Genomic DNA, 27730 nt, shown 5'->3' with positions numbered 1-27730 from the left:
TCGGGCTATACATGTAGGTTAATTTAGAAAGGAAGTCACACCCAATTAAGAGAATTCTAGAAAAAAAATAAAATAAAAGAAAATAACACTTTTATTAGTCCAGATCAACGTAGTCAGTTGCCAATGCATTTGTTTTTGCACTCTTCAAGACTCTTGAAATTGTTGTCGTTTTTCTTACATCCCCCGTAGATAAACTCTTCACAGATCTTCTTCACGGAATTGAAGTAGAATCGTTTCATTCTTGCTTTACACGGACCTGTATTCTTTGGTTGCAAGCATATGTCGTCTTCTGCTTCCAAATCTTTTAAAGAGAAAAACATGGATGTGTGGTATTTCAAATAATTTAAATGCTATATGTGTATAATGTTTTACAATTAAATTTAAAAATCATCCTGAAAATACCAAGATCCCCCCCCCAAAAACCCAAACAATGACTGGAACCCGTAACCTCCAAGTTGCGAAGTGAGCGTCTTTACTAGCGAAAAGAGTGCAGAGGTTGCCCATAGACCTCAATATTAACCTTTGGCCCTCTCACTAATCAACTATGTTAATTTTAGACAAATGATTACCAACTTTTGAAAGTTCATTCCAAACGCTAATAAAAACCGACAATAATTATATAGGGCACCGTTGCTTTTATAGGTCATATTTTTACTTCTTCTTTTTTTTTTTTTTTTTTTTTTTTTTTTTTTTACAACACATAAGAATCTGCAATGAATTACATCCTTCATTTTAAACACCATGGTAATTTCCGCTATCATTTTTCTCTCGATTTTTATGCGATAATTTTTCCTCCCGACAATTAATTTAAACTTATATACTAGTTCTTCCAATTCCAAACAATTTCACTCTTGATATTAGCCAGTCACGTAACACCTAGGCATTTATTCCTATGATCATTCTTGAATAAACTGCGTTCGGATTACACATCCGCGGGTTTGGTAATCTCATTCCACTAGGCTACCGCAATCGGTCTCTTGAGAAGTAAATTTCTTGCGGGACTTTGTCAAGTTCTACTTATAGGAGTTTGTCTGGAAACGTTTACAGGATTTTTCCTTGCAAACTTTGCTCAACACCTTAAAGAAATGTAAAAACACTAAAGGAAATATGAATATTTTAAAGGTGAATATCCAATTCCAGTACATCTAGAGATTTTCTGTATGGTTGTGGCTGAATTTGAATGACTTAGAACAACCATTAGTTACCAGGAGAATAACAGAAACATTGAATTTGTACATTGATTTTATAGCTGAACGTTTTCATGAGGTGCTGTTTCGAATACTTATAATTTACATTTAGTGCTATTATCATTTAAACGATTAAGTGATATCACAGCTTTGTTTAAGCGATATCACATCAAGGAGGAAGTGATATTCAAACGATTAACTGATATATCTTACATGACTTCTATATCAAGTTGCAATATACAACCTTCGGATAATCTTTGTACTGATCAATTTAAAAAGTTTCAGTTAAAGTAAGTGTTTTGTTATTTTCTTACGGGAATATGGTCTACCTGTGCTTTTCTGTTCGACACCCGTGTCCATCAAATATGGTTGTGAACGTTTCGCGTCACCAGTAACTGAGAACAGAGATAAATAATACAAGTATATGATTATACTGAAATTGATTTTCAGAATACTGAATTTTTATCATTTTCTAGATCATTTTCTAGATCGGCCTCAAATACTTTAATTTACAGGATTTAAAGGTTGATAGAATGCTATAAATCGAACCACACGGCTTAAAAGTTTTCAAATCGCTTTTGTACTACGTACGAGGAACGCAGTTGGAGTCCGTCCATTGAGTAACGTACACCCAAACACCGCAAGCCTTTGGGTTGGGCACAGGTAAGCATTGGAGAATATCACTTCCGTTTAAATAATAGCCAGGATCGCATTTAACGGTTACATTTTGAAACACGTCAAAGTTTTTTCCTACTGTGTATCCATGCGCAGGCGCAGGTGGGACGCCACAACAAGCTGGAAGTTCGAGTTTGATTTTATGTAAGTCTGTATGATATTGGTTCGTAAACTTGATCTTAAAACGTCAGAAACCGTATAAATATATTTACATTGTTCGCATTTTGAAACTCCTTGCGTATGGTCCCATATTGCCACATGGTGAAATGGATCCGGAACTGCCAAACAAGTAATGTCTCCTGATCCAACTAAGTAACATCCGGGATCACATTGTAGCTTCCAAGTTTGGCCCATCGCGTGACTCGTGCCTGTGTAGTGACCGCAATGCACGACGGGTAGATCCCCACATTGTATGTCTGCAATAATCAGTAAATGGTACATGTATATTTAGTAAATGATTCACTACAAAACTTAGTTTGTAAATGAAAAATAACCCAGAGAGAGGTCATGGATTTCACATTGTACTAGTGGTAGCTTGTGTATTATCAATAGGCACCCTGGTCACGGGTCTTTCGGATTTAAAAACAGAGTCGCGACAGGCGTCAGTCCTCACTGCTAACACCCTGGGTACCATACATTTGTGACACTTTACGTAGAGCTTATGACGTTTGAATGTCGGTGATAAACTCTTGAAATAGATACACAAAAAGGTAAGCTCTTACTATGGCTAGCTTCGTTTATCATAAGATTATCTAAAACAAAAATTTTAATTTCAAATTCTAAAACAAGAGTAATACATGTACATATGGTAAAGAGTTGGGCGTGTTTGCTTCATTGTAAAATTCATTATAAAACGCTCTTTAACTTTATTTTGTTTACATCAAATACGAATGTAGTTATATTGTTCATGGTAAAACTAATAAAACTGAATATCAAAGGACAACAAGTTCTTGAATGTGTGTGCTAAGAATTTTCGAATTTATTTAGTGCAACTTAACTTGCATGATATGAACGTGAAGTGTTGTCCTTTTTAAATTTTCAACGAACTAACGTGTGGTTTTTTTTTGGGGTGGGTGGGGTGTTATCGTTTATAACATTCATTTCTGATAGCATTTTCAATAAATAAAAAAGACGTTTGTTTATTGACTGAATATTGATTTACAATAACAATAGCATCCAAGAAACGGTTTGTAAACACTAATACATGCTATCGTACAAGAATAAACCGGTACACACATGTAATATTAGTATGCAGCAATGTATAAAAGATATTGACATCACTTTTATTCTCTCCAGAAAGGGAACGATTCATAAATATTTGATGTAATAAAAAATCATTTCAGATCGTACCTCCATGAAAGGTGAAGATAACGAACAGTGATCAATCTCATAACTCCTATAAGCAATACAAAACAGAGAGTTGGGCAAATACGGACCCCTGGATATACTAGAGGTGGGATCAGGTACCTAGGAGGAATCATAGACTTATCAAATACAGGGAGCAAAATAATCCCCCTACCAGTATTCCGAGAGTGTCTGAGCAGGAATATTCGCCCGATTCCTTTATATTTCAATAGCACCTCTATGAACACTGGGTTTGATACCAACTAATAAAAGTATTGGTAAACAGTTTATCTCAATCTTCTTCATTTTTTTTTAAATTTGCCTGAAACTAGAAATAACTGTATGATTCTGACGATATGCTCTGATTATGTAGAATTGTTGATAGACAACGTATAGAGTAGATGTTCCATTGCGAAATCAACAACAAATCCGAAAGTCTGCGTTGAAAGAGACCGAGGTCTTGTTTTGTTGTCTTTGTCGCCATCTAGATGATTTAGCGCTTCAAGTATAACAGTGAAGGCAGACTTGAATAGATTCAAAGTGTTACCACTGCTGAACCATGTGAAAACTATGGCAAGCCATTTTACTATTTATTCGTAAAATAATATATCTCTTTAGATAAGAGTGATATCTCTACACTAGAGAGATATCTCTATTGGTTGTAGATATATCTCTAAAAGTTAAAGAGATATCTTTTTACGTTAGGGAGATATCTCTTTAACCAGAAGAGCTCTTTAACCAAAAGAGATATCTCTTTAAACAAAAGAGATATCTCTTTAAACAAAAGAGATATCTCTTTACGCTAGAAAGATATCTCTTTCTCTTTGAGAGATATCTCTTAAAACTAGATAGATATCTCTCAAAGAGAAAGAGATATCTCTCTAGCGTAAAGAGATATCTCTTTATCAATGTAAAAAGAGATATCTCTTTAAGTTAGAGAGATATCTCTTTAAATTTTCAATAAGAGATATCTCTTTAACTTAAATTTCCCCTGGTGATCATAATGACTTCTCCCTATTGCATCGCCATTAATATGATGTAACCCTATTTTTTAACCAATCAAAATACTTCTAGTGTAAAACTGGCGAAAAAGGTTGAAGAGGTGGTTGGGGTAACATTATCAAGTTACCGAGGGGTTAAATCTAGTTTTGCTCACAAATTTTATCAATTTATTGTCTTTGTTTTTTGTTACCTATATACACTTTACATGCAGTAAACGCAAAATCTTCCCCCGGGATAACAGCCATCATGCTAAGATTTGATTTGGTCGGTTTCCAGTTAAGGGAGTATTCAAACTAATAAAAAATATTGGAAAAAGATATCTCTTTCTGCTTGAGAGATATCTCTTTTTCAACATTAAAGAGATCTCTCTTATACTTTGAGAGATATCTCTCTAGGAATTCTTAGAGATATATCTCTTTAAGTGAAGGAGATATCTCTCAAAGTAAAAGAGATATCTCTCAAAGTGTAAGATATATCTCTAAAAGTAAACGAGATATCTCTCTACGTGAAAGAGATATCTCTTTTTTAGAGAAATATCTCTTAAGATTGAGATATATATCTCATTTTAAAGATATATCTCCTTAAGATAAGAGATATCTCTTTAATCTAAAGAGATATTTCATTTTTCGAATAAATAGTAAAAGGACTTGCCATAGAAAACACACATTAGCGTGATCTTTCTTCAGTCCTGCATTTTGGTGGGTTTTTTTTATCTGACCTTTTCCAGAAATTTTCCGAAAGCCAAGTCATGCTTAGGAGAATGGAAAGATGAAATTGTTATCTGTTGAATAACATTCATTATGCTAAAATTTTCAGGGATTCGAAATGCTCTCAGAACAGCTAGGTTAAGTTAGTGTACATCACAATGAACATATTCTGCAAAAGGAACAGCTTGTCTTATTGTGGTCTGAACACCTGAAGATTCATCAGCATCGCCATATCCTTGATCTCTCATGTTTTGCGTCACGGTTCCTTAATCAGTCAACTCCTGGATAATCGTGTTTACAACAGTTTCACCATATGATCTTTTAATTTTTGAGAAACCCACAAACAATTCTTTAAAAAGTTACTCACTCCCAAGTTATTAAATTGTTCACATACGATGACACATGGACAGCTGCTTTACAGTGACAGAATTGGTGCACTTTCCTGCACTGAACAATCAGCTTTATTAACCTCTAGCAATCTTGTTATCCCCCTTTAAATAAGAGGGTCTGCACCTGTCGGTCGATCGGTCGGTAGGCCACATGTTGTCTGCTCAATATCTTGAAAACCATTCACTTCATCGTAATGATATTTCATATGTGAGTTGGTTATGAGTAGAAGAGGATCCCTATTGTTTTTCAGGTTTAAAGGTCAAGGGTCAATCTACTCCGGATATAGGAAGACACTGTCCGTTTAATATCTTGAGAACCCTTTGCTTGACAGACATCAAACTTGGTACACTGGTACATCCCAAACAGTAGATGACCCCTGTCGATTTTGAGGTTACATGGTCAAAGGTAAAACTGGACATAGGAATAGACTGACCACTCAATGTCTAGAGAACCTTTTGCCTGACAGACATCAAAATTAGTACACTGGTACATCTATAGGAGAAGATTACCCCTATTGATTTTGAGGTCACATGTTCAAAGGTCAAGGGTCAAACTGAACATAGGAATATACTGTCCGCTCAATATCTTGAGAACCCTTTGCTTGATGGACATCAAACTTGGTATACTGGTACATCTTCAGGAGAAAATAACCTCTATTGATTTTGAGGTCACATAGTCAAAGGTACTGGACAAAAGAATATGCTATCCGCTCAATATCTTGAGAACCATTTTCTTGACAGACATCAAACTTGATACACTGGTACATCTTCAGGAGAAGATGGCCCCTATTGATTTCGAGGTTACATGATTAAAGGTCAAGGGTCAAACTGGACATGGGAATATACTGTCCGCACAATATCTTGAGAACACTTTGCTTGACAGACATCAAACTTGGTACACTGGTACATCTTCAGGAGAAGATGACCCCTATTGATTTTGAGATCACATGGTAAAAGGTCAAGGGTCAAACTGGACATTTGAGAACCTTTGCTTGACAGACATCTAATTTGGTACACTGGTACATCTTCAAGAGAAGATGACCTTTATTGATTTTGAGGTCACATGGTCAAAGGTCAATGGTTAAACTGGACAAAGTAATATATTGTCTCCTATATTCTAAGAATTATTTGCTTGATTGACACCAATTTTGGTACACTGGTACAGCATAAGGAGTAGATGACCCATATTGATTTTTCGGTCACATGGTCAATCCACCCCTGACATTGGAAGATATTGTCTGCTCAATATTTCGAATTGGTGATACTACTATCAATTAATAATGCATGTGTATAACCCTTTTCAATTTTGCACCATGGGGGGCATACATGGTTTACAAACATCTCTTGTTTCTTATTGATTTCAATAAATTTCAATGAGTTCATTTTGAATTAAGGGAGACAAATATTTGCAATAGGGAGCATTTTATCAGTACACAGGAAGCACATGGACACTTTCACTCTAAAATTGATGACACCATTTAATTAAATGCTTTTCTCCTGCGTGTTTCCTGTTAATGTAATTTAAAAGCCACTCTCCATGCCATTTTGTCGAGAATATAACACAAACTTTCATTGTTACTAGTACCATCCTTGTAAATTATCCAAGCGTAGATCGAGTATAGTCAATAATTATTCTCTACCTCTTTTCGTTATGACTATGAAATTCAAATTGCCGGTGACGTCTCCATATAAATAAAAAAATCTCCAGTGGGACGTTAAACAATATACAATGAATGAATGAATCATACAATATTGATAGGCTGCGACATCCCACGGTGAGAATAACAAGCTCATACTTTAGGTATTCAATGTATAACGATCAGATTTCATATTTAGTAAAGGGATGGGGAAATTTTGTAATCATGTTATCATTTTGAAGCTCATACCTAATATTTATATGCGCCATACAGATGTATATAACGCAACTGATGACAATATTTATTCAAACAAGTCGTGCAAGTAATACTTACTTGACTTGTTGGATTAATTTCGTCATCAACAGTTTCATGTACAGAGTTTTTAAGACAAATCTCTGTTTTTCTTCTTTTTATTAGGAATAAGGAATATTTCTTAAAACGATAACGTCACTGATGAAGAATTGCAAAATTATCTATGCTCAGCATTCTGCACAAGCACGCGACCTCTGTCTTTGTGGGTCACTCGAATCGCCCCAGTCAACCCCTTCTTATGACCGTAACAAGCAAGTTAAAGTTCCTTTAAAATCTTAAAATTTTACTGAAATCTTACGGAAAATGCTAAAGTACTGAAGGAATTACATACAGTTTAAAGTGATTATCTAGTTCAGATATATCCAGAAGGATTTTCTGCAATCTGAATGCATGACGTGGTCGATTGCCACCTGGGTTACACCAAACTTATGTTAAATAGGAGAACGACAGAAAGTATCAAACTTGTAAAATTTGTAATAGATTCACTGTCGTCAATATGAGGCACCGTTTTGGTATTTCAGTTTAGTTATACAACCAATTAAACGATTAAGTAATGACGCAGATTTGCGAAACATGTATCACGTCAACGACGCGAGTAGGTGATATTTCATGTTCCTCTTTCAATGAGTCGAATAAGTGATATCACTTAAATGATAGATAGATAGATATCACTCAAACATTTACATTTCCAGTGTGTTTGTCTTAGATATGTTTACAAATTGTAATGATAACCATATCCTATTGAATGCACTGCAGTTGTCAACAATACGCGTATGAATCTTGATAAATATAGTGCGCTTGTTTGATTGGCTGGGAACTCTGACAGAAATGAAAGTAGAATGTAGATGTAGAAAATAAATTTCAGTTTTGAAAATGCATGATGATATGAACCGCAACGCCTCACACCGGCATACTGTTCACGAACTTGCCATAGTAAGTGATACTATCAACCCTTCTGATCATCTCTGTTCTGTTCAATTAAAGATTCAGTTAATGTAACTGCTTTGTTATTTTTCTACGAAAATATCGGCTACCTGTTGTTTTCCTTTCAACCTCAGAGCTCATCAAATGTGATGGTGAACGTTTTGAGTCGACAGTAACTGAAAAGATAATATAAATATGGTGATATTAAATTGTTTTTCTAGATATTGAAGTTATATTTTCTAGCAAACAAAATTTTAGTGATGGGTAATCTAAATACTATATACAGCAATGCTTTGTTGTTGTTTTTTTTTAAAATGTGCTAGTAGTTGCATAGTACATAACGAGCGACTTGAAATACACCTGCAGTAGTTCGAGGTTATTGGGATGCTTTTTGATTTGAAAGAAATAATCAAATATGTAGGAAATTGGAAAACAATGCTTAAAAGTTTTTAAATTGCTCTTTACTTTCCTTTTAAAAAAAGTAACTTCTATCACGCACGAGGTAGGCATTTAGTATCCGTCCATTCAGGAATATACACCCAAACACCGCAAACCTTAGGGTTGGCTACAGGTAAGCATTGGAGAGTATCACTTCCGTTTAGATGGTAGCCAGGATCGCATTTAATGGTTACGTTTTGATACACGTCATAGTTTTTTCCTACAGTATATCCATGCGCAGGCGCAGGTGGGACGCCACAACAAGCTGAAGTTTGATTTTTACTGTACGTAACTCTAATCTAACCCGATCTTAAGATTTCAGAAGGTATTCATAAGATACATATAATAGAGAGATATTTACATTTTTCGCATTTGGACATCCCTTGCATATGATCCCATATTGCCACATGGTGAAATGGATCCGGAACTGCCAAACAAGTAATATCTCCTGATCCAACTAATCGACATCCGGGATCACATTGTAGCTTCCAAGTTTGGCCCATCGCGTGACTCGTGCCTGTGTAGTGACCGCAATGCACGACGGGTAGATCCCCACATTGTGTGTCTGCATATAAGTCATTACCATAATCAGTAAGTAGAATATTTAGTGCATGAGTGACTAATTACAATATGAGCCCGTCGGTCGTCATCCGCCACGTTCTGTTGGCGGTGAATGAACATTTGAGCCTTAGAAACCAGGTGGTCAATTCTAAGAGGTAGATGATATCAATGTGTGCAAAATTTGAATTATGGATGAAAATTAATCCAGATATGGATTTAACATTGATTTAAAAGCCACATCGGTATCCATCTTGATGTTCAGAAATAAGAATAAAATTTCAAAGAATTACACCACCTTTCATGATATGATTTTCCTCCCTAAGACACTTCGCAAGGCCAATTATGAAACACGAGAGATTTTTTTTAACAATCTTAAATAAATGTTAGACTCACTTGTTCCACAGGAAGTAGTTAATATTTCTAATTGACTGTCTCGGGTTTTGAACCATTGCTATTTGCAATTCATTGAATCAATTTCTTTAATGAGGCCTTGTACGTAAATGTCGTTTAAGAGGTTTACCAAATCGAGAGCTCATTGACTTTGATATAAACCCATCGGTGCAGAGTGTACTGATAACACCAACACGGGAAATTAAAACACGCCCATGCGATTAAAATGTTTACATTTTAACTTACCATTGATATCTGAATAGCTATAAGTTCATCTAGCACTTGATTTCAAAATGCTAAAAGAAGAGTAATAACTGATTAGGTATATGTAAAGTTAACTGAGTACTTTTGTTTCATTTACAAAAATGTACAATGTATTTCATTTTAATTTTATCTAATGTAAAATCTAATACTGAAAACGAAAGGAAATCAAGTGACGATGTTTATATGTTATGATAATTCAAATTTTAACAGTGTGTAAAAGGAAGTGAGAAAATGCAACGGAGCAGACCAGGATTCGAACCCTGGATCCCTGAATCTCTATTTGGGTGATCTATCGACTGAGCGATCGAACCCGTCTGACCGTCACATTCCTCCCTTTAAACTCTTCACCTATTGAAGATTTCAACCCAGGATCTTTATCCCCTGGCAGGCATTTTCATCTGTCAGTCCCAGAAGCTATTCTACTTTATTTACGGCAACAGATGTAACAGGAAGGGAGAAAATGCAACGAACCAGACCAAGATTCGAACCCGGGCACCCTGAATCTCTAGTCAGGTGCTCTACCAACTGAGCTTTCTGCCCACCGGTGATCGAACCATGTTTGACCGTCACAAGTGTAATAAGATGAGATTAATTTACAAAATAAGAACGTAGAGTATATGTAGAATGGTTATTTTTTTTTTCAACATGCTCATTTAAAAACCATTCATTTCTGACAGCATTTTGAATAAGTGTATAAAATATTTGTTAATTGACTGAACAGCGATTTACCAGCAACTGACCAAATCCAAGAAACGGTCTAGATCTGTAAACACCAATACATGTGTAGTAAAATGCCCTCGTGCACGAATGAACCAGTACATACCGGTAATACACTATATAAAAAGAGGCTGACACCGTTCTTATCACTCCAGAAAGGGGACATGCAGTATAAAGAATAAGATCGTACCTCCGTATAGGATACATGCTAGTGACGTGGGATCCTGCAAAACAGGGTATTCTCTCACCTGACCTATTCCAAATGTGCTATCCAATTACTTGGGATTAGTTCACACTTAATGAATTTAGCTTGAACAACTTAGCCTGGATTAAGTGGATTAAATTGATCCACCTCACAACATGCTAAAAAGAATTAAATGCCAAAAAATATATCAATATTTCAATGGTGCATACTTCCTGTCCATAGTTTCTAATCACATCTGGAAACGTTACGTTAAAGTTTTATAGTGATAGGTGGTATCCATTCCATTTCACGTGCACACTAAACTGTATTCGGGTTGATTAACGTGTACATGTATGTGGTTTTGAAATTTGTACCAGTGTAAACGCATTGTGGAGTAGATCAGTATTATCAAATTTAACTCGGCTAGACTATATAGTTTAAACCAGCCCAAAAATATCCATATCTTTATTCAAACTTGCATCCTTGCAAGTATCTTTGAGACTGAATACCAATATATGGACATTGAAATTGCTACACAAATGCAGACGACATTGATCATGATGATTGTCGATAAACGTCAACTGAATGTCGTCCATCGGCTGACGTCACTGTGCACTCTAAATGACAGTACTTGTATTTCTATACAAGAACTGTATTAATCATGGGCGAAATAATCCAAGTAGATCAATAAATGGAAAGATAAGCTTTGTGTTGTTCAAGTTGAATAAGCTTTTTAGTACAAAAACAGCTCCGGAAAGCTGCAAAGTAAGCACATGTATTTGACTAATGAAAAGAATGGTTCCATCCAGTGAGATTATATACATTGGTATAGATGAAAACTTAAAAACTAAAAAGTCCCTGATATAAATGAATTGCCTGTCTGAGAGAGGTCTATGTGTTATATTTTACAAATATATATAACCATCTTCAAAATAAACTTGATCCCACGGAGACAAAAAGAGATTTTTAGAAAATCTACAAGACAATCACAGCATGCCATCTTAATTGTAATGGGATACTTTAATGCAAAAGTCAGAATAGCATCGGGTATAACATTGTAACGGGTCAATTGAACATGGAGAAGATATTGATGACAAAGGAGAGCAATGATTTGAAATGAGTGAGAGTGACATCTTCGTGATCACTGGAACACGTTCCCCTAAAAAGCTAAACATTTCTGTAAAATACCATTCCTAACAGTTGAGAAATATTAGATGCAGAATCCTTACAACGTTCGAATTTTCAAAATTTTACCTATCTGTACATTGACTTTTAAGATTTTATATCCAATAGCAACAAAGATTTTTATGCAGGTGCAACAAAAGAAATGAACAAGAATGATTACATTCTATCCAAAACTCTGCTGTACGGAGATAAATTTGCTGAACACAACACCCTTTCTGTATCTCGATATTTATTTCATAATTCAAATAACAATAATTTTAACAATATCAACTAAGAAAAAACAAAGTCCACATGGTGGAATCCAGCTATTAAACACACACCTTATATATTGTTTGCTACTCGGGTGCAAACAGAAGATCGCGGAAAGCCTAGAATTGTGTCTGTTGTGCACTTGGATGAACACTTCTACGATTGGTGAAATAGGGGTGACTAAATAACTTGCAAGCGCATGAATTTTTGCACAATCACAAATATATGTCGATTTCTAAGGAAATCCAGTAAACATAATTCTAGGAATACTAAATGCATTGAAAGAAACTTTTAAACTAGATTTTTTATGAAAAGTCCTCATGGAACCAAACATATCAATAATTATATGCCAATGTATTGTTGTTGTTTTTTGTACGTGAAAGGTACCTAATTTGTGTCTATAGGAAAATATGTAATATGATTTTGCAAATTTATGTCTGCTATTTATTTTTCAATTTTCGGTAAATCAATTTGTGCCCACGATATATTTCATCTTTCTTCTAAAACTCTTCAATGTGAACTCATACTGCATTTAATAATCTTCATTAAATTGTCAGTCATATACCTCTCAGTGTTATGAAGACAAAATTTTCTTATTTCAGAATTACGCCCATTTCGGAGTTTCCAAAAAATGTCGAAATTATAAACAAAAATGTGAGAGGGAGACAATATCTTTATGATCCAGATCAGCATCCTCAGTTGCCAATACATTTATTTCTGCACTCCTCAAGACTCTTGAAATTGTTGTCGTTTTTCTGACACCCTCCATAGAAAAATTCTTCACAGCCTTTGTTAGCGGGATTGAAGTAGAATCTCTTCATTCTTGCTTTACATGGTCCTGGCTTTTTTGGTTGTAAGCATACACTGTCTTCTGCTTCCGATTCCGAATCTTAAAAAGAAAACAGTACAGGTATATGATAGGAATTGCTTTGTCACTAGATACTGTCGTACGAGGCGACTAAATGGGGCGGTCCTTCGGATTGAGATCGCAAAAACCGAGGTCCCGTGTCACAGCAGGTATGGCACGATAAAGACCCCTCCCTGCTTAAAGGCCGTAAGCGCCAAGCATAGGGCTAAATTTTGCAGCCCTTCACTGGCAATGGTGACGTCGATCTCCATATGAAATGAAACATTCTCGAGTGGGACGTTAAACAATATAAAATCAATCAATCTCACTAGATAGCGATTTTTTGTCATAGGACGAAGGCCAACATCATAAAGATCACCATAGATTATAAAGATACACCAATTAATTGATCTTAGTGAAGAATAATTTGGATTGACCCTCTAGATTCACGCTGTACTAATTGAATATAAGCTTTAGAGTCCTACATGTATTGGACGCTAATGAGTGGACTACAATGGATAAATCACAATCCATGACGGTACAAAGACAAACGAATCGATAACTGTTACTTTCAGCGTACTTCAAGGATACTTTTATTAATGCAAGAAAAGCCTCTGAAGTAGAGTTTTGCTATAAAAGTTGCTACGTAAAACAAAACGTCACAAAAACGTTCTCGTTATATTTGTACTGACAGTAAAATCATAAAATCGTATACCATTTGTTTCTCTCTCAGCCCCGAAACTCGTCAAATATGGTGGTGAAAGTACGTCATCGACTGTAGCTGAAAGCAGATAATATAAGTCACATCAGATGTTAAAATCTTTTCTCTGAATACACATATTTTCTGGCACCATTTTGATACTGTATTCTACAGATGTTTAAAAAATGGACGATCAGAAATACAAGTGCATGTGATGGGAGATTGACATGATGCTGCAGTTTGGCAAAGTGAAGCTTTAAAGGCTGTAGAATTTTTAAAAAGAGTTTTTACAACTGCTCTTCAAGATTAGTAACTTGTATCACGTACGAGAAGCGCAGTTGGAATCCGTCCGTTGGTTAACATGCACCCATAAGCCGCACGAGTGTGGGTTCGGTACACCTAAGCATTGGAGAACATCTTTTCCGTTTAGATAGTACCAGGATTCCACGTAAAACAGATACGCTTTGACCAAAGTCGTAGTTGGTTCCCTCGGTATTATATATCCATGCAAAAGCGCAGCTAAGTACGCCATGCACAAGTGGAAGTTTGATTTTCTTTGCACGTCACTCTGTATGGAATGACTTTGCTAAATTCAATGAATTTGATATTAAAGCTTGCAGTCTGAATATATTCACTTTTATGGCAACTGGACATCCTTGCAATATGGTCTCATATTGTCTCACGATGAAAGGGGCCCAAAACTGGAACACAATTACTTTCCCATGTTCCAACAAAGTGACATCCGGGATCATATTCGAACTATTATGTTTGGCCCATTACACGACTCGTTCTAGTGGTAATGCACAATGGACGGTGGGAAGAAATTAAATCGTCTCACTGCATATCTGTAGAAGTCATTGCATTATTCTGTAAATGGTTTTCGGGTGGGTTTTCTTTATATAGATAGATTTTGAACCATGACTTCCCCTGGTCACATAAAGGTTACATGTATTCATTTATCTATCGAATAAATGTCGTTTAGTTTATTACACAAGTTAGTTGGGAGATCGAAATCTCATTGAGTTGCTATCAGTTCAGAGTTCGTCGATAGCGCTAACACGAGCAGGAAGACAAACACCCCCCGCGATTAAAATGTATACAATTCAAAATTTTCGTTGTTGTTGTTGGTTTTTTTAATTAGTAGCTATTATTGATTCATTTATTTATTGCAACAAATGTCATACATGTACATATACTTCTCAACGCTATATATGCACATGGTGAGAATAAGAAATATTTGCATGAAAGTTGAATGTCTTTGAATAAAAATTAAATCCCACAAAAATACACGCATATTTCATTTTGTTTACACCATACACGTATACTGTTTATGTTAAAACAGATAAGACTGTAAATAATGGGGCATCAAGTGCTGGTATATATATTTTGTGAGCTTTAAATTTTAAGAGGTGAAATATCAGATCATAATCGAGTTTTAATTTGCATAATTTGATAATAAAAATTTGTGGAATGAAACGAAAGAGATACTTTGCATATAAAAATTCCCTTTGAGGTATGCAGATCTTGTAATATCCAAGATGTGGGAATTTTTTTTAGAATGTAATTTATACATTTATGTTACCATTGAATATGCTTCCGGACAAACTAATGTGTAATGACTGATATATTATATATTCAAATAAGAATAAAAGAGAATGCAATTAAAAAAGAATGCAATTTAAGATCAATAACGCGAGTTTCGTTTTATGAATTCCTCCCACAGACTTTTCAATACATGCGGACAATTATACTACACGAGAATATAAATCTGGATTCTTCTTGCAGATATTCAACATAATACATGCAACCATACAGCACATTGCACATGCAGTGTAAACTATATTCCATAAATTTACAATCAAAGTGTGCAGATGGTTTTTGGACAGTCTTCGGTCTTCTAGTATCTCAAAGCGAGATCAATTCTTAAAGATAATTCACACACTTGTTATAGTTATAACCTCAAACAATCATACCATGCTTTAAAGTGTTATTAAGTTGCGAATCACCCTCTGATATCGACATGCATAAATTAAAATTCAAACAGCATAATAGTTGCCTCGTAAATAAGCCCAATCACTGACAAGATCTGGGGTAATCGCTGTTTGGAGATGTTACAAGTTGAGAAACTTGTTAATTCGATACACTATCGCTCTAATCTCATTAATAACACATCTAAAGCTGGTACGGCGTAAGCAATACATTGTTTCCCAGGTCTGTGGGTGACGGTCGTCTCTTTTCATCGCGACAGTTGGGTAGTGGTACCGCGATCGTGCCTCTTCAGACGGACGATTTTTGCTTAACAAACAAAATATTAGCTTTCTAATTCAATATGTTTATTTATCTACAGGAAAACAATGGGCGAATAACGATATCCTGTGTTACCATGCAGCGAGCAGGCGACACGAGCGGGCTGTGCACACACTCTGCGATGGGGACGGGGCTCTCGATTTATACCCCATTCATCTCTGTGACGGATTCCAATTAATGATTTTTACACTTTAGTTATGGACAGGATCACTTGAACTAATTGAAGAAGCTTCAGGACGTATTCATATAACTTTGCAGAAAGATAGAATATTGTTCACGGTTATTTAAATCTAAATCATTTGTAATAATATTTGTAGAGGGATGAATATTTTGACATCTTCATCCGGCTGTTTCTTTTAACACTTGTAAACTATGACACTCTCATGGACGCCTTCGTTGAATCTGCATGTTAACAGAAAGCACAATAAAAGCTCTAATTCATGCATTTCTACTCCACATATTTCGTTCTATGAATGGACTTCCCGCGGCTTTCATTAGAAAATGGAGACCAGAGAGAAAGTGCGTCTCCCGTCTGTCCGTCCAAATGAAGCATATAAATCGCCCTTAATCCATTATTCTGTCAAAGTCTTTCTATTACAAGTCTTGCATGTTACTTTGTCGTAAAGCAAATTATGTGTTTAAGAATTTCTGAAGTGTGAGAAGTTTAAATAATTAATGAAAGGTAATACCACCCATATGTCAGTGGAATCAATCATATTTACTTTCCTTGTAAAGATTTTAAAATAACCATACCTTGGGGAGTTTATTAACGTTTTAGTGGAATTAAAAGTATTTTTATGTTTAGTAGCTCAGTCGAAAATCCGATTTTCTATATATTTCAAAATTTGTTTTCAAGAGCGTAAATTTGGCATTAACGACAACATATAATATTGACGATAATTTGAATGAAAACAAAGATTTCAATATATTTCAAAACATATTTTCAAGGCAGTAAACTTGACATTAATATTTATAGAATACTTATTGAGAACAAAACCCTCCGAATCTAGATCTTGGATCTGGGGACAGTGTCCTTAAAATGTCTAGAACTTTTTGTCCACTTCTGTCATTTTAATAGGACCCACTCTCACAAGGACAATTACTATTGTACGATATCGTGAGAAAGCAGCATCTGGTGTGATAAGCTTATTAGGAACTAAATACGCAGAAATATTCAGTTTGGCCAAAAACTAAATTCTTTATGGACAATTACACCTTTAAAAAGTAAACGGAAATACAGCAAGGAAATCGATTGTTTATATCCAAGTTATTGTAATTTCTTTGAATAATATCATTTTAATTGATTAATGCAATATATCGTATGCACATCCATCTAATGTGTAAATGTAATTTAGTTTTGTGAATGGCAAAGTCCGCAAGGGTTAGCCGGAACAATAGACCCGCAATTCGATACCCGTTCTGTCGTAAATGGAGGCAGCAGGCTCCAGGTACGGCATCACAACGACAGAGCCCAAAAAACCTCGACATGACCCAGCACTTCTCAGGCCTAGACCCACAGCGCATCCGTAATAAGTGCTACCCAAAAACATTCTTCCTTTCAACTTATTTATTTTGACATTTAATGGGAAAGAATTGGCAACAGAATACTTCAGGAAAAATAAGAGATGTCTCAAATCGTCGCCTGTGAATTGACGATACTAAAGCTAATTAACGTGCTTTCTATTTCCCCCCTTTGTCTAGATTTACATATTGAATGTTGGATCGAAATGCTTAGGAATAGTGACAAAGCAATTTTCAGTGTAGGAGTTTCTCAGCACATTCAGGGAAGAGGTGCTTAATTAGGGTAAAGAAAAAACACAGAAAACTATATCATTACAATGTATATAACCTATCAAAGATTTAGATACCCCTTGACCCAGTGAGTCGAACCGCTATCAGCAGTGCAATAGATTAAACGTGCAAGTACGAATGTCTCCGGCTTACACCAACTTTTGAGTTCTGATATTGTGTAAATAGTCAGTGCGTGCACACTATATATTAGAAAGTTTACAATCAGTGAAACAACGTGAAGTATATCTATAATATTTATTTAATTGAACACCTTCTCAAAGTATCAGTTGCAGAAAAAATATTTACGCATGAAACTGTACTAGTCTATTAAATCCCTAGATTATGATTTTCTACATGCATAGAAAACGATCTGATAAATTTAATATTTAGTAGGCCTACATTTCCTGTTTTTAAGAAATGTTTATAAACTACCTGATTTTCACATCATATTAACTATAAGGTTTTCCTTCAATATATTCTATTTCATTCACATAAATTTATTCGATTTGTCATATTTTAATGACTTTTTAAAGAACATTATATAATATGAAAATATTCTATATAGACAATCCATGTCCTGGCATTAAAAAAATAATGATAATTGATAAAAATTGGAGAATAGTCATAGCTTCTTTTCCATTGTAGATTAGATAAAATAAGCGCCCTCCTTAGTAAGTGACAAAGTATACATACCATATTCACCCTCCTCTTCGTCTGCTTGTCGGATTCTGGTTTCACTGGGTATCCGTACTGGTTCCTCTGATTTTAGAGTTAAAATGTCTTTTTGGAGGGGTTGAGATAGTTTTTTAGTTTCAAAAGCAAGGGTCCTTGAAATTAAACATAAAGTAAACACAAGTAGTAATCTGTTTAACTCCATTGCCTTTAAAAGTTCGAAATGTGATAAGAGGATCTCCTCTATCTCTGTCAAGTCACATGATCATTTGCTTTATAAATAAGATAGGATTTCCTCGGTAGGTGGCGCATGTAATAATGGTGGGTTGGGAATTCTTTTACTTCCGGTATTGCGTGTCACCGGTTCTATCCACCGATTGACTGAAAACATGTGAGATTAAAATCATTTATTTGTTTTCTATGAAGTCTTTTGTATCCAAACGACAATTATGAAGTCAATCTCTTCATATATTTACATATATATTTCAGGTCAAAGGTTACGTTCAAGATTATTTTGACTTCGGACCCGAAATTGCCTTATAAAGTGTAAGTGGACCTAAACAGCTGTTTTAAGCTTGGTTTGAATCACGAAGATTTTGAGAATCTGTGTCTTACAAACTGTTATCATGTTTATTTAACGAAAATTATGCTTCTTTGGTAAAGATTCTGTCGAGATACAATGATTTAGAGGTAGTTTATAATATAATCTTACTGTTATTTATTTTGATTTCACCAGACATATTGGCATACAATCACATTAAGCACTATATTACAAATAATAATAATTATTGATAATAGATAAAATCAAAAATGTATAATCAGACTAGATTTTAATTTTTAAAAAATCACAAAAGTTATAACAATTACAAGTATGGTGGTTTACTGTAAGATAGGGGTACAGGTACAATCATGTAACGTGTTATTAGTGTATTGTTTGTAACTCTACTTCAGAATTCTAAGCACTCATGTCAACATTCATATACTTTCCTAGCTAAAACAACATCATTAAGGTTACACAGTTTTTGCAACAATTTTATTTCTCAAAAGTTAAAATTGGTAAATGTACTTGAAATGTTTGGGTAATTCTTTTCTCTTATATATATCATTAATTTAGTACAGACATACATCTAGATAAAATGTCATTCATCTTCTACCACAGTTTAGCAAAAATGACAATGTAAAGAATCTTTTCGTAGACAAGGTTTAGAATGTAAATCTACCATTCTCACAATATCTATAAAAGGATGTGAAGAATTTTTTAAGTTTTGCTAAGTTTGATAGTATAACTTTATTCATTGGGTATAACAAATACGCTTGCAGTTTGTAGTCTTCCCTAGTTTGACTAAAGAAATATAGTTTACCAGATTTGTAAATAGTATTAAATGTAGATTTAGAAATGTCTAATAACTTTAGTTTATCTTTTTTAAAAGATAAGTCCCCGAGCGCCAACATCAACTGCAAGTTGGTAGATAGCTAGTATATAGCTAACATTTGTATGTCCAACTTCAAAGATAAAAAGTATTTATATTATTTATTTTTATATGTTTGTCTTTGCCAGTGATCTTTACAACCAACGTTTAGAAGATAACTATCCTCTAGTTTAGCAGCTTTGTGAATTGTAACATCATTTCTGGTATTACTCTGCAAGAGAATTAATGTTTACAAACCTATAGCTTTATAGAACATTGAAACAGACTGGGGTATAAATGAGGGATATATTTTGAGGAGTTAGTTTTTACAGATAGATTATTGTGAAAGGGCACAGACTGTTTCAACCCATATAAAGCTTTTAAGCGCAAGTGGCAAATTGATCAGTTGCATATTAGAGGTGTGTTTTTTTTTTATACTACTCATGAAAATAATAGCAAAGTATTTTGTGAGGGAATTAACTGAGTGTTTGAAAAAAAAATAAGTTGGGTAGCAAGTTTCTTATTTGAAAAAAAAAAGTCATTGTGCTGGTTTTCTGAAGATTAACAGTTAATTTTTGAAATACCCTCTTTTGAAACACTGTCAGAGTAAAACCAAGTCACATGCAAAAAAAAAAAATCAAAAAAAAAAAAAAATAAGTGACAAATAAAGGATGGTACTTTGAAGTCTTGGGGAATCTGACAGTGTATAAATGTTCACATAATTTGCAAAATCTTAGCAAAAATCATCTACAAATACACATGTATGTTATTTATGATGTAAATATATAGTGCATGCTTTAAAAGATGCTTTGCACTCTTTGACTAGTTTCCAATGTAGCAGTTTTTAGCTGTCTGTCTGTCCACCTGTAAACTTTGCACATTTTTTTTTTACTTTTTCTCCAGAACCACTGGGCCACTATCAACCAAACTTGACACAAAGTGTCCTTGAGTAAAGGGGGATCCAAAAAGTTTTTTAGTGAAGAGTCTCAACCTTTTCAAAGGGGAGATGAATAAAATGTAGTGAAAATGTGGTAGCATCTTCTAAAAAAAATTCTTTTCAAGAACCACTGGACCAGAAAAAAACAAAACTTAGTAATGAACGTAGATTCAAAATTGTTCAAGCCATGGCCATCCTGGTAAGGATGGTTCCACAATAGGAGATAAAAGTTTTACATGGGGATATATAGGGGGAAAATCTATTAAAACGTTTTTTAAAAAAATCTTTATGAATTATAATATTCCTCTGAAGAACTCTGTTGAAATATTTCTTGTGAAAATTTTGAGAAAGGGTTAAATAGATATTATTATAAATTCTAAATGAGTTCCTTTATGATATCATAATCCACTCAGCAGCTGAGGTCTTATTGAAATTGATTTTTTATTTCAAATTGTGAAAACAGTATAATAAATACACAAAGATACTATTACTAGTATACTATAAGGTAAGTCGTACTGTATTTAAATGGGGGGGGGGGGGGGGGGACTCTCAATTTTTGGAGTTAGAAAAAAAACCTGGGGGAGCACTTATAGGAGATGGGACACTCAATATGATGAATAATATGATATTCAATAATCTTTTGAACAATTTGTCAAAAAAATTGTAGTGTAGGGTGTATAATATAATTATGGTCAGGAAGGTTTACAGAGGTGCTTAAACAAACCATTAAATACATTTTTAGTGTAATGAGCCACCTTATTGTATGTAATACATGATGAGATATGATAATTTATTAACAAGTAATATATCTTAATTTGATCATACATTGTACTGACTGAAGCCAAACAGCTTAGAGTAAAGACAATTTTAGGCCATTTAAAAGAAATGACAAGACTACATGTATATCCAGTGCTCGAAATTAACCATAGACCGAATTTATGTCAAATGGCACAGGTCTATGCCAATTGTAATGGAGATAGACCGAATTGCCAATTTTCTAGGTTTAAGAAATTAAAATAAATAGATAAATCAGAAGAAATTAATAATAAAGTTTTGTTGAATCGTGTTTAAAAATGTCAATTCAATCATAACTAGCATTTAAACAGCTTGTGTGTTGATTGCGAGTATTCTCACATATGCTGACCGTAATTCTGTCTTGTGATAAATGATATTCCCATTTAAAAAGTTTAGTTGAACCATCTGCTATAAGTTACCCTGGTCAGTCGACATCTGATAAACGTAAGCATTATGAGGAAAGGAGGATATCGTTATAGAAATAGAAAGAAAATATGCTTTCTAAGTACATTATAAGTAATCAACAATGTTTTGATTTTGTGTTATTTTCATTCAATGTTGCGGTCTATGCCAATTTGATGAGGTCTATGTCACATTGTTTTGGCATAGACCCATGGTCTATACCAAGTTTTTAACCGATTTCGAACACTGCTATATCTCATGATTCATAGTGCAAGACATTGTCGGTGAGATAAATGTCATATATGTAAAAAAAAAATTGGAATATAAGAAATTCTTGAGATACTGCCAGGTTTCAAATTGTACAATGTTTCAAAGATTTTGTCCATTTCATTTGTCAAAATTTGACAAATGTACATGTATATATTTATTCATAAGATATTCCACTTTATTCACCTGTAAGAAATAGTGACAAGATTCAAAAGCACCCATTTCTCTGGAACGGTTATTATGATGTGAACCAGTCATGTTATATATGAATATAAAATGTATGTGTTGTCTCTGCACTTGAGAATATTAATTGTTGCAATATTGTTACTTATCCTGAACATGTTTTCCCATCTGCAATTCACAAAAAAAACATATAAAATTTATTTTGGTGGTAATCTTTATCTTAACTTTGTCAAAGACAGCAAAATCAGAATGTTGTAAAATGGTGTTCATTCAGGTTTGAAAATGCATTGTAGATAAACGATGTTACATTTCTTTGCTTTCATAACTGTCTCAATTATTGTTATAGTCCTTTAAAATTAATTGGAAAAATCAATTTCCTGAACATTTTAATTCTGAACCACTACGTATGATGAATAAATTGTTTTTCATCCCCAAGTCCCATATTCCAAAGTAAGTGTCAATCATTTTTTTAACTTTTGTCAATAAGAGTCTAATTGGTAAGATCTGTATAATTTTGGGGAAAAGATTTTACACTTTGATACTTTGTAATTTACACATATTCCCCTTTTAAAAACTTTGGGCAATTAAACAAGTACCAGAGTCCTAATAGTTCCAAATCTATTACACTTTTAAGTGGGTTTTCTGTTTTTCTAGTGAAATCTCCTCACTGAATACAAATATGATTACTCTTGTGAATAACACCATTTGACACACCCCATTTTGCGGTGCGTAGTCAGATCCTAGACAATGCATCCTATAACAAAGACCTAGTGCTACACCCTCTCTGAAATTGAATGTTTGAAGTTGTGAATGAAATATTAAAATTATGTTACAAGCCAATTTTTAAAAAGCTGATATTTTTTCTCTTTTCTTTCTTAGGTTAAGTGTACCTGAACAAACTCCATTCACTGCAGTACTGAAATTCGCAGCAGAAGAGGTATGCTATATTTTCAAGTTCTGTCAAGGTTTCGGGTTTTTATTAAGTCTCATGAGAAAAATAATTTGACATTTATTTTAAAAAAAACCCACAACTATTAAGAAGTATTATTGCGCAATTTTTATTATTAGCTCCAATTTTTTATTTTGTATTGTATCATATTTATTCCATAACCTGCATATGAAAGTAAAGTTATTATCAAAAGACATTATAAAACATTATGTGATTACGTTTCTAGCATTTTCTGTTTTAGTTCATCGGTGTAAAAAAAAAAACCCACCTTTTTTTCTGTGGACAATTTTATTACAGTACATCCGTTGCATGATTATGATATAGATATATTTGATAAATGCCACTCTATTGTTAACTTTTAGTTATTTTAGAATCAAAGCAGATTGTTACATGTAAATTATCAAAACTTTCAGGGGCAATAACTTTTGATTATCATAGACTGCACAGCAGATGAGTTCATATACTTGTACAATCAAATTATTTCATACAAATCTTGATTCTGATTTCAGTTCAAAGTTCCTCCAGCTACCAGTGCAATCATCACTAATGATGGTATAGGAATAAACCCAGCACAAAGTGCAGGTCTGTCCTCTGTACAAATCTTAACATACATTCTTTTCATATTTTGAAGTTATTGGAAATATATCAAATGAGCATTCATGTCTTCCATTCTCCATACATTGAAAAAAAAATGTACATGTATACACCCATATGTTAACAACAACAAAAAACAAACATGCAGTTCTTGTGTTGATATCTGCATTCTGTATACATATACTGGGAAAATTTTCGGCCACTGTTATTTTGGCCCAGTGGCTTGAAAAATAATTTTCTCCCATTTTAAATTTTATTTCTACTTTTGGATAATGACAATTATAAGTGAATAAATTTAGGTTCGACCAGTTAGGATAAGGGCAAAAATGGTGGAAAATAAAACTTGAGACAAAAATTTTCCTGTGTACAGTCAATCATGTACAATGACAGTGATACTATGTAGTAATTCTATTGCTACAATCTACATACATGAGTACTATAGTAGTCCATTCAGTAATTGAGTGACTCAGAGTTTGCCACACCTCAATTATTTTGACTGCAGCTTACAGTACATGCACAGATGATATTATATGTTCATGTATCAATATGGTTTCACTTTTTATTTGCAGGAAATGTTTTCTTAAAACATGGATCTGAATTACGTTTAATACCCAGGGACAGAGTAGGAAATCACACGTGAATAGCTGTATAATCTAGGTCATTTATTTATAGTCATTTCTCGGTTATGTTCATAATGGAACAGCAAAGTCTATCAAAGTTCAAGAAATATTTTTCAACTGGAAGATCAGCATCAATATTTTAAACATCATGAATGTTAATTTGTTTCTTTCCTGGCATTGCTGCGTACCTTGCCTTTGATATTAAGATACATGTAAGGCTGAACTTGGACACAATTTATATACATGTAATACAATGTATATTATGTCTTGTTTATTTTGATTGGTTAGTGATGAAAAGTCACATTTGTATATGTAATAGGATTCCCGTTTCAGGAATCAGCAATATTAAAGGATTTTTTTCAAATACAGTATGTGATTTATTTTGTTTATATAAATGAAATTTTTTTTAAAAAGTGTGTGGAGTGAACCACAGATACCCTGTATTTCATTTTGTGTTCAGGTATTTTAAAAATGATACAATTTTATATAAGTAACCTCGTTTCAGATCAATGTACAATGTAATGTAAATAAACAAATAAATATCCTTTGTTGTGGGTTGTTCATTCTGCAATAAAAAAAATGTCAGAATCGGTCAAAAATAAATGAAAAGAATTGATTCTGACAGCTAAATCTAGCATAACTATGCTTTATTGCTGCAAGTTTGAGTCACTGAAACTTCATATCTGTACTTTCAAAGCTAGGACAATTTACTATAAATACCCACTTGATGAAAATTGGAGATTTCCTTCTGGCACAAAATTTCCTAAAAGGGGAATATTCAATATTATGGCACTGTCTTCCTGAAATATACTGTAGGTCACACAGCTTCAGAGGCGTGCATCTGTGCAATTTCTGTTTGGTGGGTGTGTTGGCATGAGTATGAAAAAAGCCCAAATTTTGAATTTCACTGAAAATGGAGAATAAAAGTATAGAAAGTGTATTTATTTCAATTCATTAGTAAGAGTTAAAACTAATAGATTATCAAATAAAAACTATGAGTCATCGCACTTTTAAAATGCAAGACGTACATCAGTACATGTATTTAAAACAGAATCTTATATCGATGTCAGAAAATTAGTTTTCCTTTAAACAGCATTGTCAAAATTTCAACAACCAAAAAAAAAAAAACAAACAACATAAAATGGTTCCATAATGATATAGTATTCATAAAACTTTTTCTTTACAAAAATGTACAAAATGTCTGAAAAATACATGAAATCTATCGCATAATGGACTGGATAGAGTTCAATGAAACAGAGTTATTGCCCTTGGATTCAATATTTCCTTTTCTCCGTGGAGAATAGGGCCTCTCCATTTCAATTTCCTCTTCATTCTATCCTTTGTTCTGCTATCCTGCTTGCCTCTGTCCAGGTCTTAAATTGAATTTCATGCGATATTTTGAAACATCATTGATTATTAATATATAACTTAGACTTGAAATATTTTATGTTCAACAAGAGTTTTCACAATAACTATTGGAAAAGATTTCAACAAAATTATGTTCCTATCATGCATAACTTGAAATAAATCATTGATTTTGCAAAATCTTATGATGTCACATGAGGGTGGAACTACTTAGTTTTGAAAGAAATCCTGTCATTGCCAATGAGTGAATCCAGGAACTTTTAGAATGGATTTCAATCTAAACAATTAGATCCTGATTTGCTCCTGCAATTCAGCAAGTATACAATTGGATGTAACAAGATTGGGGGGATTCCTTTAGACTCTGAACAAAAAGAAATAACATTTGATAATGCTATGATTTTAGGGAGCCTTGACAGAGAGAGAGAAAGGTTTATGGCATCAGAACAACAACCCTGTTGTTTCTTTGGTTCCGAGTCCAAGCACTGGAGCCATATTTATCTAGGCAGGCTGAGAGTTAGCAAGGATATTCCTTACACCATATCTCTCTCTATATATATACAAGACGCGTGTCTTGTCCAAAATATGTTTTGGACAAGCAAGTTTCTGGAGTGTATATATTTGATGTGATAAAATGAATTGGGTTTATTTAATCACAATGGAAATTTCAAAATCAGTAACGTACAAAATTTTGAAAGTTTTCAAACATGGAATTGGTTTTATCAATAGATTAGTTTAGTTTATTGAAACCTTGAGAAACATCTAATTGGTATAGTACAGTTATATATAATACAGTAACGATATACTAGTGAAGTATAACCAATTACAGTAGTGTGAAATGGAGCAAAAGAGGCTATAATTGCCATATCACACATCATTAGAAGAAGGTAAACATGAATCTTTTAAACACTGACCTGTATAGAAAAACCTAGTACAACAGTTAAACACTGACCTGTAAACATATGAATCTTTTAAACATTCTTAATGAGGATGTTCCCGTCCTTTTTTAAAGTACACTGTACATTACTAATCTTAGTTTAAACAATATTTTATTCATTCTTCATGTAAACATAATATCATAAAATGCAAATACGAGACAAGGATTGCGAAATGAGTCAATAGGCTTATATTAATCCCTCTCTTATGTTTCATTGCTTCTTAATAAAAAAACTTTGATAATATGTCAAAATGAACTGTCGATGTACATTGTATCTGCATGGTCTCACTCTGTTGGTAACAAAATGTACGAACTTGCAAGACATCTTGTGGATGCTGTAAAAAACTTAAAATGTCTGCATCAAACAATTCACCGTGACATTTCATAAAACGGAGTCCATTATCATAATTTTAAAATATCCCAGTTATCATACATGTATATATTCAATGAAGGATTCTTTCAGGAATACTAAATTTAGAAAGTGCAGATGTTCTGTGGAATCATTAATGTCATTTCAGAATGGCTCTTTTGCACGACCTATCTTTTAACCTTGTGATAAACAATGCACAGTAGAATAACCTACTATTGTGTGGTTTACTTACTCATTTATATACCCCGCCCCCTTCCTGAAATTAAAATTACGTTAATGACTTGCATGGAAAACATCTTGAAATGTGACAGTTACTCAATATGCTCTTTCGATACATTAAATGATGTTCTGTATTTTTTTCAACCATTTCAGTGCTTTTATAAGAAAATCACTCCCAATACACCACAATGTAATAAAATGTGA

The 27730-nt window shown here is 33.7% G+C and overlaps 2 protein-coding genes and 2 long non-coding RNA genes across 13 annotated transcripts; 3 read left to right on the top strand and 1 right to left on the bottom strand.

Moving 5' to 3' along the window:
- Positions 1 to 78: 78 nt before the first annotated feature.
- Positions 79 to 18805, bottom strand: LOC125678592 (tissue factor pathway inhibitor-like). 10 transcript variants are annotated; one of them, XM_048917155.2, is made up of 8 exons: positions 18504 to 18801; positions 8977 to 9180; positions 8677 to 8880; positions 8288 to 8353; positions 2075 to 2278; positions 1779 to 1982; positions 1502 to 1582; positions 79 to 301 (listed from the first exon to the last, which is right to left on the bottom strand). In XM_048917155.2, exons 1-8 carry the CDS (start codon positions 18685 to 18687, stop codon positions 114 to 116), a joined length of 1335 nt encoding a protein of 444 aa, XP_048773112.2. In that variant the 5' UTR covers positions 18688 to 18801; the 3' UTR covers positions 79 to 113. The 10 variants fall into 10 exon arrangements, with proteins under 10 accessions (XP_048773112.2, XP_048773113.2, XP_048773115.2 ...); XM_048917156.2 differs by having other exon boundaries at positions 1517 to 1582; XM_048917158.2 differs by lacking the exon at positions 1779 to 1982 and having other exon boundaries at positions 18504 to 18805.
- On the top strand, positions 2216 to 3494 carry LOC125678594 (uncharacterized). Its single transcript, XR_007371565.2, has 2 exons — positions 2216 to 2572; positions 3206 to 3494. It is a non-coding gene; the product is annotated as an uncharacterized LOC125678594 (long non-coding RNA).
- Positions 7344 to 16462, top strand: LOC130051837 (uncharacterized). The gene is made up of 2 exons (XR_008800104.1): positions 7344 to 8186; positions 16060 to 16462. It is a non-coding gene; the product is annotated as an uncharacterized LOC130051837 (long non-coding RNA).
- LOC125678593 (ubiquitin-fold modifier 1) lies at positions 18777 to 25185 on the top strand. Its single transcript, XM_048917161.2, has 5 exons — positions 18777 to 18873; positions 18972 to 19028; positions 23355 to 23412; positions 23934 to 24006; positions 24588 to 25185. Coding segments are annotated over exons 1-5 (261 nt in total). The 5' UTR covers positions 18777 to 18871; the 3' UTR covers positions 24659 to 25185.
- Positions 25186 to 27730: the final 2545 nt, after the last annotated feature.

This window comes from Ostrea edulis, chromosome 2 (genome assembly GCF_947568905.1).
Source record: "Ostrea edulis chromosome 2, xbOstEdul1.1, whole genome shotgun sequence".
In the NCBI taxonomy this organism is placed as follows: Eukaryota; Metazoa; Mollusca; class Bivalvia; order Ostreida; family Ostreidae; genus Ostrea; species Ostrea edulis.
Note: the sequence above shows the minus strand (reverse complement) of the source record. Positions and strands in the feature narration are given on the sequence as shown.

Excerpts from the sequence above, each read along its gene's own strand:
- LOC125678592 (XM_048917155.2), bottom strand. The coding sequence starts at position 18,687 with ATGGAGTTAAACAGATTACTACTTGTGTTTACTTTATGTTTAATTTCA. Across the intron at positions 9,181-18,503 it reads CGAAGAGGAGGGTGAATATG|ACACACAATGTGGGGATCTA; the intron begins GTATGTATACTT and ends ACTTATATGCAG. Across the intron at positions 1,583-1,778 it reads GGACTCCAACTGCGTTCCTC|TTACTGGTGACGCGAAACGT; the intron begins GTACGTAGTACA and ends CTCTGTTCTCAG.
- LOC125678593 (XM_048917161.2), top strand. Across the intron at positions 19,029-23,354 it reads CCGAAATTGCCTTATAAAGT|GTTAAGTGTACCTGAACAAA; the intron begins GTAAGTGGACCT and ends TTTCTTTCTTAG. Across the intron at positions 23,413-23,933 it reads TGAAATTCGCAGCAGAAGAG|TTCAAAGTTCCTCCAGCTAC; the intron begins GTATGCTATATT and ends TTCTGATTTCAG.